This window comes from Stegastes partitus, unplaced genomic scaffold (assembly GCF_000690725.1).
Source record: "Stegastes partitus isolate 25-593 unplaced genomic scaffold, Stegastes_partitus-1.0.2 Scaffold44, whole genome shotgun sequence".
NCBI classification, from domain to species: domain Eukaryota; kingdom Metazoa; phylum Chordata; class Actinopteri; family Pomacentridae; genus Stegastes; species Stegastes partitus.
Window position 1 is genome coordinate 714,024 of NW_007577775.1, and position 16,695 is coordinate 730,718.

The window sequence follows — 16,695 nt, forward strand, 5'->3', positions numbered from 1 at the left end:
TGTATGGCGCTAAGTTTTTATGGTTTTACGTAATTTTCAGTTTGCACAGTAGTTACTCAGTTACGCATGGTTAAGTCAATATAATTCAATATTTGCACTTAACTGTTCCTAGCAGTGTGCTATGTTATTTTATTTTGGCGAGACCTTTTCTGTAAATGCTTATATAATAGTTTTTTATTCACTTGAGCCTGGAAAGTCTTTTTGCTTGGAAAAATGTGAGTGTGAGGAACAAGAAAATCTGGCGTCTGTAGTTCGGCTGTAATGCCCGGACTGATGTGAATGATATTAAATGTAGAACCAAACCCAAAACAGTAGCTTTGAGACTTTGTATATGGAATGCAACCAAAGAACGGTGCATGTGGTGGTCTTCCTACCTCTTTCCATTTGCAGCTACATGTTTGATTTGATACACGTACCCCCACCCCTTCCCCCCTCTCCATCTGCAGGGTCTGGGAGTAATGGTAGGAAGCAGGGCTTGGCTGGCGGATTGGGAAGCAGGATGGATGGAACTACTGTGGTGAGCGCTGTGGTGATGAAGTCAGTGTCTGGCTCACATTAAAACTCAACCAGGCACATGCACTCACACAACAGCTACACCCCTGCCAACATGTTTAGAACACATGTACACATGCGTCTCAAGGTATAGACAAGCATAATGTCGTTTTTGCATTTTCGGTGGACAAATATTAAAGATGAGGGAGCACAGTGGGTGGTTGGCAGAGCGAGACTGTCCCAGTGATGATATCACTGCCTGCATATTCTACAGACGGCCGTATGAACACTTATACGGGGTTGTTAAAGGTAAACATGGGTCCAAAAAGTACCGATGTTCTTGGCAAGCTGTTCCCTTACGTGTGCAGGAAATATCGTCAAGCTGGCTGTAGAGAATGATGTCAAGGAATATGCCACACAGCGTGCTTGTTTTATTGCCCCATTGAGAGCGGAGATAGCTTTGAGGGTAGTGCTTCATTTGAGCAGTATTTCATGTTGGCACAGGATTTGGTAATGTAAATCGCCATGAGCTCATGCACACTCTGCTCCAGATATCGGCCTCTGTTCATGTTCAGCTGTTTTTGTTACTTGAAAAGATCAACAACCTCCTCTTAACAAAAAGTTTAATGACACAAACATGTATTGCAACACAGACGGTAAAAAGCCAGTGCACACGCATTATAGATGACCTACTTTTAACACTCAGATTGCTCCAAATTAGAATTTCTGTGCCACTTCTGCGTTATTTCACACTTACCTTTTTTCCTCTGGCCTACTTTTTAAAAGTTTTTTATGTATGTATACTTTACCGCTGCTATGGCGACACATAAATATTGCCATCTCATCCTTTTCATCTGTGCACAGGCAATTTCCAGCAGGGCATAGGTTAACGCTCTGGGTAAGAATATACTGCCTATGTATGTTGATTATCACATTTATTGGCAGCGTAACTATGTGAAGCAAGAAACTCAATATGTCATCTGGAAAATATACTTCAGTTTCATAAATTTGTTTCCACACTTGAGTGCTATGTTGACAAAGTGTGTGTGAGCAAAAATCTATTAATGGTTTTCAAACATGTTGGCAGTATCTTCATATTCATACAGTCGCTGTAGTGTGCAGACTGATTACATTTGCATTTTTGGCATATGGGGACCCTCATCCTGTGTGAATTATTAAGGAAGTACGGCTCAGGGTTGCACACATAGAAGCGACACTGGACTATTGAAAGGATTGGACCTGTCTAACAAATAGTTTATTTTATTTACTGATTGTGTGCCATAGAATCTACTCTGAATTCGACATTTTTAACAATCTTGCTGCAAAGTAAATTACTGTGATGCAAAAGCAGGTAGACTCACTCTTTTATGCAACACGTTGTGTAAAAACTGTAGTTCTGGTGTTACTAACGGACCCTACTGTACATCCTCCACTACTCATTTAGAACTATTTCTCAGTCACCACATCATAGTATTACTCAGTCTCCCCACACTCAGTTACAGACAGTCGAGTTATGACTGTCTAAAGCGGGGGCATTACTCATGTTCATTACTGGTTTGGACTCCAGTTAAAAAAAAGAGAGAGTGTCTGCTTTTTTCAATGACACCTCTTTGTGCAGTGTCAAAGAAAAATGTCTGGGGAAGAAAACTTCTTGGGTGAACAAAAAGTGACCCTGTTAAGCTTTTCGATACTTTTTTGTGATGTAAGTTTTGTAACTTGGCATCTCTGTTTGAAAGCAGATATGTGTTCAATTGGACAAGGCTTCAGAAAGTCCCACAAATGTAAAACACTAAACTTCAGGATGCTACTGTGTTACTTACAAATTGGTAAGTTTATCTTTTAATGGGGGAGACCAACTCTAGACGACACAATTTAAAGCTTTATTAAATCTTTTTGGGGTCATTTCTGTTCACCAACCAGCTGCTGACTTTATCCGTCTGCTGTTTGATGCATTTCAGGTGGTTTACCGTATGTTTCTCAATGTGTTTTTTTTTTTACTGCCTGCGTCTGGAAACAATACTGATCAACAAAAATAGTGATGCTACGGGCTTTGAAACCAATGAAGCCATGATGTGAACGCTCTTGCAGGGAGCTTCAGAGTTCATTTTGTTACCAGGAGCTAAACCGTTCATGTTACCCGCTGTTATTGTTTATATGAAAGTAGTTTAGTGGAGCTTTAATTTTTTTGTTTCTCTGATGATGTAAAAGTATTCTGTGTGATTATACAATGACTGATCTGGCATTTAAAAGGGCATTACATCTCAGGCAGAATCTAGGACAAAGTGAAATGTTTGACAAGACTTTGACTTGAAGAATTCTTTTGTTTGCAGGTTTAATTTGTTAATGATGGTTATGCTCTGAGCTCCGTTGCTTATACCTACTAATAGGCAGCAGTGTTGTGCTCATTAGCGAGTGGAGCACAGCAAGTCCCCATTTCTCCTGACATCCTGACTGTGTAAAGCAGTAGGGGAGATGGTACTGGTAGCTATCGCTCAGCCTTAAGCATTCATTTCCACTAATACTTTGTGTTTTATAGAAAAGGGGAAACAGCTTTCAGTCTGCCTTACAGTATATTACAAGTATTACAGCCAGTTTGTAAGCCTTTATGAAACCTTAATGAATCACTAGCTTCCAGGTTTGTGTGCAGTCCTGCTGTTTTTCTCAGGAAGAAGTGCGTTTTCCTTTTTTCTCTCTCTTTTTAATGCTATTTTTAATTATTCGCTACTTCTGCTTGTTCTATTTACATGTTTCTGTTAAAGTCTTAATGGCAGTGCTGCTTTAGTTACTGCCTGAGCTGCAGAGTTATTAAAGATAGAGCACAGACTGTTTTAATTAGCTTCACATGTACCATGTCAGAAAGAATTACGTTTATGGCTGTTTGTTTAGGAACATAGTCATCAGGAAGTGGCTTAGAAATCCTTCCTGTATCTATTGTGTGCATGGAAAACATGACGGGATACTTTTTACTGATTTATATTAATTTAGCAAGTTAAATCTTGTATAATAGAGATGAGAGTAGTGGTATGATTTTTACTTTAACGAATGGCATGTGAAATCAGGTTACCCGACAAATAACCTCGTAACTTTGTAACAAGTATTAAACCCACACTCAGTACATAAACTGCTCTCTCTTAGTCACTAGTAATTCCTAACATGCAGGCTAAGCTAATGATCACATCACAGAAATGGCATAAAACAAAACAACTCGAGGCAGCCTCCCACACACACACACACACACACACACACACACACACTCTGCAGCATCAACAAACACACTTTCCCAGTACAGCTCAGGTCAGCTATCCGTGACCTTCCTTTTTACTCATTTCAGGGAAATGAACAGCGAAGAATGAGCTCTGTTTTGCAGATGCTAAACTGAGTAAAGGGGACATAATATACTTTGACTTCTTTGCTGTCGCACATGCTGTATAATGTTACAGTGCTTTAAGTTCATGGTAAAGGTGGCCAAAGTCTCACATTATAAGGCAAATGTATGAAAAAAGAATTCCTATGAGCTAAAAGCTCAGGTTTCAGACTGCTCTGAACCTGAGGTTTCCTATGATTTTTGAATTTTTTTTCTACTTTGCTGAATTTACATCAACTCGTTACAGGTTTCTGTATTTGGTCACCTGCTACAGCAACAGCAAACAAAGCACAAAGAACAGGCAGCACAGGTCATAAGCACTGGGTGCTGCCTGTAGGCAGGCTTCCGGAAGTTGGCCAGTGAGAAGAAAGTGGGCTTTTAGGAAGCAAAGTCTTAAAGAGACGGGAGCTGAAACAGTTAGTTAGAGGACAACTGAAGGGCTGCTTTAAGGACCATTATAAGGACGGATTTATTGTTCTCTGTTTTGAGTTAAGGAGTAGGTGAATTCAACCAACCCAAATGGAATGGAGACAAGCTCGTGTGCAGTCCTTCAATTAGCCAACAGCCCTTCACCTCTTGGCAAGGACCCTGTGCAGACGTTGAATATTAATCTATCAAAAGGTTTATTCGAACAGGGAAGATTAAATGCTCCTTTTAGAAAGATTGAATAATGCATTTTTAAACACTGCTTGTGACTGCTGATTGCAACAGGTCTACCAGTGGTGCTCTCCAACATCGATCCATTATTTTTAATCACTCTGTTTCACTCTACCATGACTTCTGTGTTTTCCACAGCTATAGCACCAACAACAACACGGCCAAGAGAAGCATAAATTCAGAGTTGTTCCACATACTTTGACACCACTCCCTAGTGGCAGCTCCAACAGGTAGACATGAGACTGGAGCTTTAAGATCAATAAGAATTTTTCTGAACTCTGACTACTCCTGTGCAGCCCCTTGATAAAAATACAGAGCTGGAAATGTACATAATAGGAGACCTATAAGCTCCTCACCCATTTAACAGCCACAAGTGTGTCCATAAACAACTCTCCTTACTGTAAAGTTGGAGCCGCTCAGTGTTATTTGTGTCTTTCTCCTTAAGTCGATTATTGCAACCAGCAGCTCATCGTATTGCAGTGATGACAGCTAAGAGACCAGTAGCTGCCAGCAATGAGAGTCCAAGAGATGATCTAAGAGTCATTTTGAGAATCACCTAAACTCTGCTCCATCTACTGAGCAGTTGAAGTATTACCCTTGACAATAAATATTTACTACACGCTTCCCTTTTTCCAGAGTAAACAAAAATCAGTGATTAATATGACATTGCAGCTCTGATTATTGTCTAAGAGATTCTTGATTGAAAGCACATGATGACCCAAGCCACTATAAACACTATTAAGATTGGCCTATATTGTGATATATATACTGCTAGGATTGATTATACATTAGAGAGCCATTGGTATCTGCTATACTCAGGATGGTGTAGGATTACTGTAGAAACATGTTTCACCTCATATCACCTTCTAGACCTACGAGTGGACTGTTTCAAGTCTGTATTTTATGCTTTAGAAACTGTATCCTTAACCCTATTCAGGACTTTTGGGGTCTTTTGGACCCCAAGCCATTTGTTTTTTGTTTTTTTTAAAGATTTTTGTTTTCTAAATATAAAAAGAGGGATATTTGTCATGCATTTGGAACTGAAAATACGTCAACTTATCAGAAAATGTATTTAACATAGTGTAAAAGTCTATAATGAATACCAACAAATACTTTGCACATTTCTTTCTTTCTTGGGGTCCAGTGGACCCCAGAAGACCTTCTACAAACAGCAACATGAAAGTCCTGAGTAGGGTTAAACAAAATGAATATGTAGTCCCCCAAAGAGGATTATTTTATTACTTAAATTACCATACTGTATGCTATCGACCATAGTGATAGGTTATTACTTGAACCAAAAACAACATGCAAAACAGACCTTGGTGCTAAACATCTTATATTTTTCCTCATAATGACTCCAGATTAATAGGGTACAAGTCAAACTGAGATCACAATCAAGAACTCTGTCAGTGTTGGATATGTATACTTACCAGAGCGTATAACAACAGAGTAAAGAGTTTTAACACCATAGGAAAGAGATTATTTTAGGTTTACTGAAGGTTTCAGTTCAAGAAAGCTCAGGTAGAAGTGATCTTAAAAACATATTGGCTTCTAGTAGGCTGAGCTAAGTTGAGAGTTGGGTAGCAGCAATAGGGTTGTGGTCCCATCATTGTTTGTAGGTCCTTAGGAAGTTCTACAACAGGATTTAGTCAAGAATTACTGAGACTATGGTGGTGTGGTAATAAGAGACAAAAACAAAAGTGTTGTCCATTTTATTTCTACAAATATTTGACACTCATTTACAGCAACAGGAACATAATTGTTTGGGTCAAACAGTGATATTTTTTAGCCTTTTAGGGTTTTCAGGTAAGTTCCCTCCTCGGGTTTCTACATTGATGGCACACCAACTACGAATGTCAACATGAGAATACTAAGAAAAAAAAGTGTTGTGTATAGCTTTTTGAATGCAGGAAAGATGTACTATTTTGTAGCTAACGCTACACTACAGAAACTAAGTACAGTTCAGCTCTTTGGTTTGTTTTTGTCAATAACTTCCTGTTTTCTTTGGAACACCAGCACAGATCGTATTGTTGACATGACATCAACTCAAAACACTCAAGTACATTCAGAAAAGCACCTTTACAATTTATGTGACAAAAAATGATATAAAAGAGTTTTTAAAAAAACACATGATAGATGAAACACTGTTGCTAGCTAGAGAGCTGCTGTTACAATGTGCCATTACAATGCCAGTAGATCCTTATTAATACAAACCCTCTGTGGCAGGAGGTTGTTTGAACCAGTGATGTGTTCAACTGACTTTAATAAATTAAAATAATAGGGGAGGACAGTGTACAGTTTCATAGCTGTGGAAGGGTTTGTGGTAGGTGTGGGCTGTGAACATATTTTATATGAGAACAAGTCTGTCCCCAAATTAGGTATTCAACATATAAAACTAACATACAACATGATAGATAGCAGATCATTAAAAAAAATCTCATAGTTCCTAATGGACACTAAATAACATCAGTGCTTGGTTGACATACTTTTTTGTATTCTGCATTTTCAGATGGGAATTAAAAATATTCACTCATGAAATTTTCCCCAAATAGGGCATTTGGTAAATACTTGAGCAAAGTACTTTGTTCATCCAGCATGTTTGTCAGTTCAGATGTCTTCAGTACAGGACGTTCTGCTCTGTAATCAATTCAAAAGATCCAGCTGAAGGCAATATTTTAAAAGAATCAAGGTCTTCACTCTCACAAGACTTTTCACTGTGACGTTTTGGTCACAGACCAGGGAACATGTCTTCATAAAATCCACTTACTAACCATGTCCACCTCATCTTGCATGTTGGAGTTTATTTGCATAGCCTAATGTGTGCAAGGCACAGGGTTTTGGCAAATTGCCTTGCTGGGTGAGAGGCATCCAACGGCCACTGGGGGACTGAGTCATCAGTAAAGCAGCACAGGATCAGTAGGGGTACGATGAGATGGAGATGTAGATGATGAAGATGCTCTGGTAGGTAATGCGGCCCTGCAGGGATATAGTGGTAGCCTGCACCTTGAGTCGCACCAGGCCTGGTCTGTCCAGAACCCGCAGGGTGAAGATGATCCCTCTGCCGGCCTCGTCTCTGATGCCAAACACCCGGCCCATCACACCCGCCTCTGATTCTTGCTCAAGTATTGTAAAGGATGTACGCTCTTGCAGGATGCCTGACTCTGAGAACGCAGACAGTCTTACTACGTTGTGATTGGCCGGGATGCCAGAGGGGAGCGTGAGCAGCTTGTACTGCAGGAGCAGAGGGGAGCCTCCAGAGGCACAGTCCAGAGAGCAGGGTCTGTAGCAGGTCCTGCATAAGTTAGCAGGAAAGAGGATATATGTCAGTGACACATTAGTGTAAGAATATCCTGTGGCTACATTGCCTATATATGAAATCTAAAGCCTGATCATAGTTTTCAAACAGCTTAAAACACTTTATAGTCATGCTATTTACCCAGGGCTTCCTCCACTCTGGTAGGATGCAGGGCATGGAGTATCCAGACACTGGTACCCCCCTCTGGTATTAAAACACATCTGATTGTGGCCGCACTGGATGCCTTGTTCTATACACTCGTCAATGTCTGATGGTAGAGAAAGAGTATAAGAACAGCTGTACAAATTTAGAGGAGGATGAAAGTTTTGTTATAAAACAGTGTAAGAGGACACTTACCTTTACAGCTTCTGCCGTTGGGTAGGAGCTTGTATCCTGACGGACATAGACACTGGAAGCTGCCAATGGTGTTTCGGCACTCATGTTGGCATGGCTTCCTGAGTAAACACTCATCCACGTCTGTGCAGAAAATAATGCAAAGACGTAAGAGTGAGATTCAGAGGCTAGCAACACAGCATAATGTGGATGTAAGTTAATTTGAATGAATTTGTAAAGTAGTTTTGATTCAAACCTACCGACACACGTGCCATCCCTGTTGGTGTATCCCACAGGACAGCTCTGTCTGGTTATGCGAGATACTCCGTGAGAGCGGGACAGGATTGGCCGGCCGAGGGACGACACTAGCTGTGGGCGGAGTCTCGCCCTGACTCGGGTGCCATTAGTGAAGGTCTGCCCTCTCTCCAGCCCTGCACAGGAGCGTCCATCCCCCAGCAGCACGGTGCCAGGAGGGCAGAGGCACCTAAAGCTGCCAGGCACGTTACGGCACTGGTAGGCACAAGGATTTGGCGTCTGCAGACATTCGTCGATGTCTGAAAGGTAAAACATAAGCCAAGTTAGTTTTCGATTAAAAAGGTGTTGAAGGTGTTTTATCAACTGAACAGAAGCGTTGTCCTACCCAAACATGGGAGTCCTACTCCCTGCGATCGGTAACCTCTGGGACACACACAGCCATAACCTCCGATTGTGTTCTGACAGATCTGAGTGTAGCGACACATGTGACTTCCATCCTGGCACTCATCAATATCTGACAAACACACAGCATTTTAGAAGCATTTTATATGAAACGTTACATTACCTCCACAAGTTGTCCTCCTGTAATCACTTAAAATCTCTAAAATTTTAAAAAGTTGCAATTTTCAGAAAATTTCCGTTTTATAAACTTGTGTAACATTCATTCAGTATTTTCATAGTCAAAAAGAAAAAAAGTTTATTTAATTCTACAACCTGCCACAAAAAACAAATGACTGCTTGTTGTTCACACTTTTGAATGTATGCACAATTTTTAAAAAAAGAAAGGAAATGGAAAAAGCAGATCATTGACAGAGTTTAATTTTTAATCTGTTCGCTTTGTGGAATGGACTTCCTCATGTGTTGCACTTAATAAGCTTGTGCTGGTTTAATGACTTTGCCTGATTTAATGCAATGAATAAGAGCTTGATCATTAATACAAGTGTTTTGGAAAATGTGGCATTAAAAGTTTTCATTTGTCAGCGCATTCACTTTTACAAGAAACTTGAAGTATAATGTTGCCATGGATACAGTGGGTTTTATATTTGTCTGTGGATTACTTTAAAACCAAAGAAATCTTAAAAACTGGGGAATTTTCAGACAAGTTCTAAAGGGCTCCTACACCTGCTTCGATAACTTATTGTAAATTATTGTGTAAGTTATTATAAACGGATGTAGAAATGAAAGTTTGTATCATGATCTTGTAATTATAACTGCTTAATTACAACCAAAATGTGTACACACACAGTCGTCCTCAAATGTATTCATACCCTCCCATTAAAGAAGAAAAACAGCTGTCACTGAAATAAGTTGGTAATTGACAAAAGTAAGAATAAATAAAAATGTAATGAAAATCATGACATTGCTTTTGAATTGTGGATCAACAGAAATATTAATTAAAAAAAAAAAAAACACACACAAGCAAAGCAAACAAGCATGATGGGACACGTAAACTAATATTTTGTTGAACATCCCTTTGAGCCAATCACTACAATCAAATGTTTTCTGTAACTCCCAGTCAGACTTCTGCACCTGTTGATAGCTATTTTGATTTTGGCCCACTGCTCATCAGCAAAGTGCTCTGATTTGTCCAGGACAGTTTTGTTTGTTTTTCTTAATTACTCTTTTCAACCATAATTCAAAAGCAATGTCTTATTTCACTAAAATATAATTTAGCAAATTTTTATTTCTGATTACTTTCTTCAGTTTCTATTTATTTGAGTGACTATTATGAATTTTGCCTTTTCTTTAATGGAACGGTATGAATGCATTTGAGGACGACTGTAGTTCAAGGACAATGAGGCTTAATTAATTTGCAGCACACTGTAACTCACTGTATGCCTGAGAATCCATCTGTTTTCTTTAGTGTCATAATGATCCACAGATAACAGTATATGAAATGGTGCACAACAAAAAAACAACTGTGAATGGTTAATTTAGCAAACTTCATGCTCCAAATTGTATAGGACCACGGGGGCTGTTGTGCTTCTTTTAACGTTTTCTGTGATTAACCTTCTCCTGGATTGGTGCCTCCACTTGGACGCTGCTCAGCCTGTCGCTTTAATTGCTTCACTTCGTTCTGCCTCTTGCCTTTGCTAATTGGACCGGTACTCCAGCGCTGTGCTCCAATTAGGCTGCCTGTCGTCACGTTACCTGCTTTAAATCTCGTGAAAACTGTCTGTGATTTGGTGTGAGCAGCTCGCTAGTTTTGCGTTTCTGAGGCCCTGCTTATCCCAGACCTGTGAATTGTTTTGTTAGACCTGTGGGACACTTATTCATCAAGTTAAGGGTTTTTGTGAAAATTTCATCTTGTAATATTGCAGTTTAGGTAAATATTTAGACGGTATTATCTACTGGTACTACTTCTGGCTGTAATATTGCTTGATCGGTGAGAGAAAGTAAGGTAGGATTTTAATTTTTAGTTCTTTAGTGGAACATAGGATAAAATAATGGAGTTAAAAGTTCAAGTTAGAAGTCCTGGTTTTGTTTATAATAATTTCTTTCATTTTAGTAGCATCCCCCGCCTTCAGTTCCTCCTTTTTTTGTTGATTTATGTTGTTATTCCCACAAAGTACTCATTAAAATCACAATAAACTGTGATACAACTATCTGGTTGCTTCCCTTTGCCCTTGCAAGCTGGGTCGTAGCAGTGTGACATTTTCCCAAATTAATCTTCAAGCCTTTATTTATTACATTAAATAAAGCAGCTTCATTGGTCCAGCGTATTAGCTGCGAGCTCATCTCGTGCAACACTGATAGAAGTCAGTAACTTCCTGGTCACACAAATCAGGTTCAATATTAAAATAAGTTTGCTCTGTTGTCTGTTATTTCATTTGCTATTTGTGACTCACCATAATATTGAAAGTATGAAAAACAAGCCATTATTAGTTTTTTGGGATATATTTATCCATGAATTGGTAAAAACCTTTTTTTTTTTTTTTCGCATTTTGTTTTTAGATTTTCAAATAAATATGAAAAGAATGAATCATGCACACATCATTACAAGACATGACAAAATAACAACCATGAGGTGTACAAGGCATAAATGAGTTGATGCTGTGTAAATCAACTACATGAACTAAGTAATTAATTATCTTTAATTGAATGCGGAATTTTGCACTGCCTAAATAAAGAATGTTTGAAAAACTAAAGTGCAGCAGCCACTAACCTGTGCAGGCTCCATTCTCTGTTTTAGTCATTCCGGCTGGACAACTGTCGAAACACTGGTATCCTCCCTCTGTGTTACGGCACTGCTGGTGAGCTGGGCACACATTCCTCATGCACTCATTGATGTCTGTAAAAGAAAGGGCAGCCATTGTAAGAAGATTTAAGATATTCACTTGTTCATCTGGGTTTTCACAGTAAGTATCTTCCTAAATATACAGCAAACACTAAAAACCGGGACCTGAGTACTTATTTCATACCACAACATGTGAATGTGAGCTGGCATGACAAATAAAGTTCCTTGAATCCTTGAATTCTTAACTGACTAACCAATACAGCGATGTCCTGACAGCTGGTATCCAGGGTGACAGATACAGCGGTAGGAACCCAGAATATTGACGCACTGATGCTGGCACGGGGAGACTGCAGACTCCTGGCACTCATCCACATCTGAAAACACAAATTTAACACGTTGGCTTCATCAGTCTACATGTATAGGAGATATATAAGAGATTGTAGGGTGAGAGATTTTAATTTCAAATATAATACTTAGTTACAGGACAGCAGGTTGACAATAGGAGATAAATAGTTTATGACTTAATTTTATGCAGATTTACCTTCACAACTGGTTCCTGTGATGCTGGGCTTAAATCCTGGTCCGCACTTGGCCTGGCAGCGATACGTTCCCACTGTGTTGACACACTGCTGGTTGTAGTGGCACATGTGTGAGCTTTGGGAACACTCGTCGATATCTGTAAGAGAAAACAGAAGCATAAATGCTGAGGCTTAGAAAGATGAGAACTTAAACAGATGATGTATCCTTTACTCGACAAGGATATTACTATTGTATTTGTGATAATGAATCACAAATCTCTAGCAGGTAAAGTTTGTTTTTTTTTGTCTCACCTTGGCATGTGTTCGTTTCTGCAGAAATGGTGAAGCCAGAGGGGCAGGTGCAGGTAAAGCCACCCATGATGTTGTTACATGAATGAGAGCAGGGAGACTGGAGCGCACACTCATCTTCATCTAATAAAAACACGTTTAATTAGGATAATAAAACTGATTCAGTGACACGTGTTCAAATAAATACTACCAAAGGATAAATGAGGCATTACAAAATGGAAACAGCATACCAGCACAATAGGAGACTGTATCAAGGCTGAAACCTTTAGGGCATGTGTCTTCATAACCATCTGCAAACAAAGGGCAGTGTTAGCTGTTGCGACATTCACTTTCAGCGTTACTTGGTGATGGTGAAATTTTGAATCATTGTAGTGTTTCTTTGCCCAGACCTGGTATGAGTAGGCTGGCAGTGATGTGGAAGTCCAAAGTGAGAGTAAACATGTTGTAGACACTGTTCATCCCAGAGACCTTGAGCAGCTGGAGCAGAGGGCCCTGGCGCTCCTCCTGGCCCTCGTAAATAATGGTGTGATTACAGCGCAGCACCAAGGGGTTTCCTCCTCTCTGGTGGGTCTGCGATGACCACGAGTACAGCTGCCCTTGGCCTGTCTGCACATATGACTCATCAAAGTCCTGTGGGACGGAAACAAAGCGGGTCAGACAAATTGCAGCGGATATGCACGATGACAGCATCAGCTTCTCTAGAGTGATGTATCTTTAGGTGAAGATACGATTGAGGCTTGTAAATAGTCATTGTCGCGACAGCAGTGGACACACCTGAAGGTTGAGATGAGATGATGAAGACGATAACGAAGGAGGAACGAATCCATTAATTACGAAGTCAATTATTAAAACTCCCTCGGAATCCACACCTCTGGCAACATGGGTCAAACGAAGGACCTCCCCTGTTAGAATAAATTTTAAACAACTGTAAAATCACTCAGGACCGCAGGGGAGCATGCTGAAACTGTTCAGAAGTAACAGCCTTCATGTGCAAATTTATGAATGTTACTGGTAGTGAGTGGTGCCATCTGCTGGCTGTTTTATAAAAGAGCACTCAGAGAGAATCTGCAGTCACAGAAAAAAAAAAACGGGGCTAAAAATTCAATCTTGTTTGTATGTTTGCGGTTGTTTTCACCACAGTCAGTCACTATAGTTTACACAAAATTACACATGAAGTAAAAGTGTTGCATCTGTGTTTTCCGTCAGTTTACAGACAGCAGAGCAACTCACAAGCTCCCAAAGAGTTTCTTTAAAGATTAATTACCTTAAATAAACCAAAGGTATGAAACATTAATTGGCGAACACTTGTAACTGACAGTCATACGTGTGATGTAGGGCAGAAGCTCACCAGTCTCAAACTCCAGCTGAGACTCTTGCCTGAACTGGCCCTGAGTGAAGGAGAAGCCGTTTCTGGCTGCTCCGTTCTGCAGCACCGTGGTCCAGTAGATGGGAGCAAACACAGACACCAGCACCCGCAGCAACGGACCTGCGAGGAAACAGCATCAGCATCCACAGAAAAACAGAAATGAATTTGTAATCGTTTCAATTCTCACAAGAAATCACAAACAGAACAAAACATGCCTTTGTTCTGCCCTAAATTCACATCAGTCACTTACTTAGTGAAGTGACAAACATTCTTTCCCAAAAAATAATGACTATATTATACTTCTACTTTTAAAAGAATACTATATTTAAAATTTAGATTAGTTGCTACTATTCTGTTGCGTGTCATATGTTTTTGAAGTTTGCACAAATTTAAAAACGCTGAGTCTACTACAGGCATATGTTATGATATTATGTGCGATCACTCACCCACAGTGGGAGGGACGTTGGTCAGGCGTGCCTGCAAAATGCTGTTCCCTTCTTCTTTGTTATCTGTGATGTTGGCCTCCAGAAAGGACACACCAAACTCTCTTTCATTCACCATTCCTATCAAGCTGCCTCTGGTCTTGCGTGGAACTTCACCTTTTACCACCAATCACAACAAAATGTGTTGACTTTAGATGCACTTGTAGTATATTTACATATTGCAAATACTTTTTCGGTAGCGGTAACAGATAAAATTACAAGTCTTGAGTTGATACATAAATACCAAATGTCAATTTCCTTTACATGCTAGAATAAAACCAAAAGGTTATTGTGAAAAATAGATAAAATGTCATCTTTAGTGGTCTAAATGAGAGTAGAAGCTGTAAAATAAAAAATGTTAGTACCTGGACACAAACCGGTCTGACATTTCCTGGAGTCGATGCTGGGACCGCTGCATGATCGGCCACCGTTAGCTGGTTCTGGGTTGTTGCATAGTCTGATCCGCTCTTGGAAGCCTTGTCCACAGGTGCTGCTACATGGACCCCAGTCCTCCCAGTTAGAGTAGCCTCCATTGACTAAGACAGAGAGGAAGAGGAGAAGAAGGGCTGAAGAGTGGAACCTTGGGCCTTTGTTTGCAGAAATTATGTTGATATAGCTGAGAAAAAGCCCCAAAAAGACCATGAAAATGAACACTTACAGGACGGGAAAACATTTTGAAATAGTTCTTAGAAAGGAAAGGAAGGCAGTTTGAGAAGTATAACATGCAATTTTATTATTATTCATTTCATAACAAATGAAAGTGTGTAATTCTACGGACAGAACTCACTCTGAACCTTCAGAGTAATGGTCCTCTCAGCTGTTCCAGCCTCACTCTCAGCCACACACTGATACTCCCCTTCATCTGTAGCCTGTAGATCAAGCAGAAAGAGGAGGAGATTTTGGCTTAATTGGTACTCTGAGGAACAATTACCTAATAGGATCACAGGCCTTTAGTGTCTCTAAATTACATACAGTTTTGCAATGAAGGAGGGCTAACAATACAGCATAAACAAGCTGACATTTTCAATGAGGCAGCTGACTTTTTCCGTTGAATTGTTTGTCATAATAGATATTATTGGGCCAGAGAGAGGAAATTTCACATTAGAGCGCTCTGTGGGGAGGACAGTCATCTGTCTGTGAGAAAGTCTCAGCTGCAGGCTGTGCAATTATAGCAGCAGTTAGAGACTTTAACAAGGTTACAGGCTAAGGAAAGAGGGACAGAGTCTGGGAACATCCAGCGTTCTGTTCGTCTCTTCCCTCTGTTGCTAATGCTGTTAGCCTCTCTGACTGAACTGAATCTGATTTGGGTGGAAGCAGGACACTGCAGGACAGGCACACTCTGTTCCTCAACCCAAGGGGACTGCAGATGAAGCCTGGGCAGGATGAATACTGCTCCATTGTTCTCCACAACATGAAACATTTGCTGATGTAGTTTGCTCCTGGAGGCTTAATGCTGCAAGCCAAGTGACTACGCTGAACAAACCTCATCTAGAGTCACTGTGCCAAAATGGAGAAAACAGAGACAAAGTAAAGTTTATATTTACAGTGACGCTGTAAATGACCAAGGATCCATTGTGGAGTGTTTGCATTCGGAGGACTCGCAGTAAGGGCTTTCCATTTCGGAGCCAGCGGAGGACGGGGCTGGGGTCTCCATGAACTGGACAGTCAAGCACAGCGGAGCTTCCCTGGACAACCGTCTGAGACATGTGGGCTTCACCTTTCAGCACCGGAGGCTCTGTGGACACACGTGTAGATTAATAGTATGACATGCATCAAAGTCATGTAGTTCTCTGCTGGGGGTTAAATAAAGGGGAATCCTTCAAAAAAAAAAAAAAAAAAGCTCACCTCTGATGCGGACAAATGAGAGCGCTCTGATGGAGCCCACACTGTTTTCAGCGATGCACACGTAGGTCCCAGCATCGCTCACAGTCACATTCTCAATGATGATGGAGCTCCTGCCTGACTCATCTACAGTGGCACCTGGAACATTTTAATCAGTGTGTAACATGCAGTGACAATACCGCTAACTCACTATAGTGTCTCAGATTGAGTTTCACAATACCAAGCTATACAAATGAGAAAAATGATTACATTTATTGCTAAAGAAGTGCAGGCAGCGTAGTGCAGTACTTGCACTGAGCAAAAGGAAAAGAATACCTTCATAGGGCCTGTTGTTGACAGTCCAGGAGATGATGGGAGGAGGCGTTCCCTGAGCATGGCAGGACAAGGCCAGACTCTGCCCTTTGTTCAGGGTTACATCACCTGGCAGCTCTTTGAAGACGGGCCTCATGTTGATGGACAGGTGGACATCTTGTCTCACGGAGCCTGCTGCGTTTGTGGCTATGCATGTGAACACACCAGCATCTCCTGGCTGTGTGAAAAAAGC

At 40.5% G+C, this 16,695-nt stretch overlaps 1 protein-coding gene across 1 annotated transcript in view; it reads right to left on the reverse strand.

The window, feature by feature from the left end:
• Positions 1-6,209: 6,209 nt before the first annotated feature.
• The window catches only part of hmcn2 (hemicentin 2), a 52,729-nt gene continuing 42,243 nt past the window's right edge, over positions 6,210-16,695 (reverse strand). The window contains exons 63-81 of the mRNA XM_008306028.1: positions 16,467-16,680; positions 16,155-16,289; positions 15,854-16,044; positions 15,097-15,178; positions 14,675-14,845; positions 14,274-14,426; positions 13,810-13,947; positions 13,236-13,363; positions 12,851-13,091; positions 12,692-12,751; positions 12,465-12,584; positions 12,176-12,310; positions 11,889-12,008; positions 11,563-11,688; positions 8,782-8,910; positions 8,402-8,695; positions 8,166-8,285; positions 7,950-8,076; positions 6,210-7,805 (exon numbers count right to left, since the gene is read on the reverse strand). Coding sequence (XP_008304250.1) covers positions 7,427-7,805; positions 7,950-8,076; positions 8,166-8,285; positions 8,402-8,695; positions 8,782-8,910; positions 11,563-11,688; positions 11,889-12,008; positions 12,176-12,310; positions 12,465-12,584; positions 12,692-12,751; positions 12,851-13,091; positions 13,236-13,363; positions 13,810-13,947; positions 14,274-14,426; positions 14,675-14,845; positions 15,097-15,178; positions 15,854-16,044; positions 16,155-16,289; positions 16,467-16,680 — 3,063 coding nt within the window. The 3' untranslated portion in view covers positions 6,210-7,426. The remainder of the gene's footprint in view (positions 7,806-7,949; positions 8,077-8,165; positions 8,286-8,401; positions 8,696-8,781; positions 8,911-11,562; positions 11,689-11,888; positions 12,009-12,175; positions 12,311-12,464; positions 12,585-12,691; positions 12,752-12,850; positions 13,092-13,235; positions 13,364-13,809; positions 13,948-14,273; positions 14,427-14,674; positions 14,846-15,096; positions 15,179-15,853; positions 16,045-16,154; positions 16,290-16,466; positions 16,681-16,695) is intronic.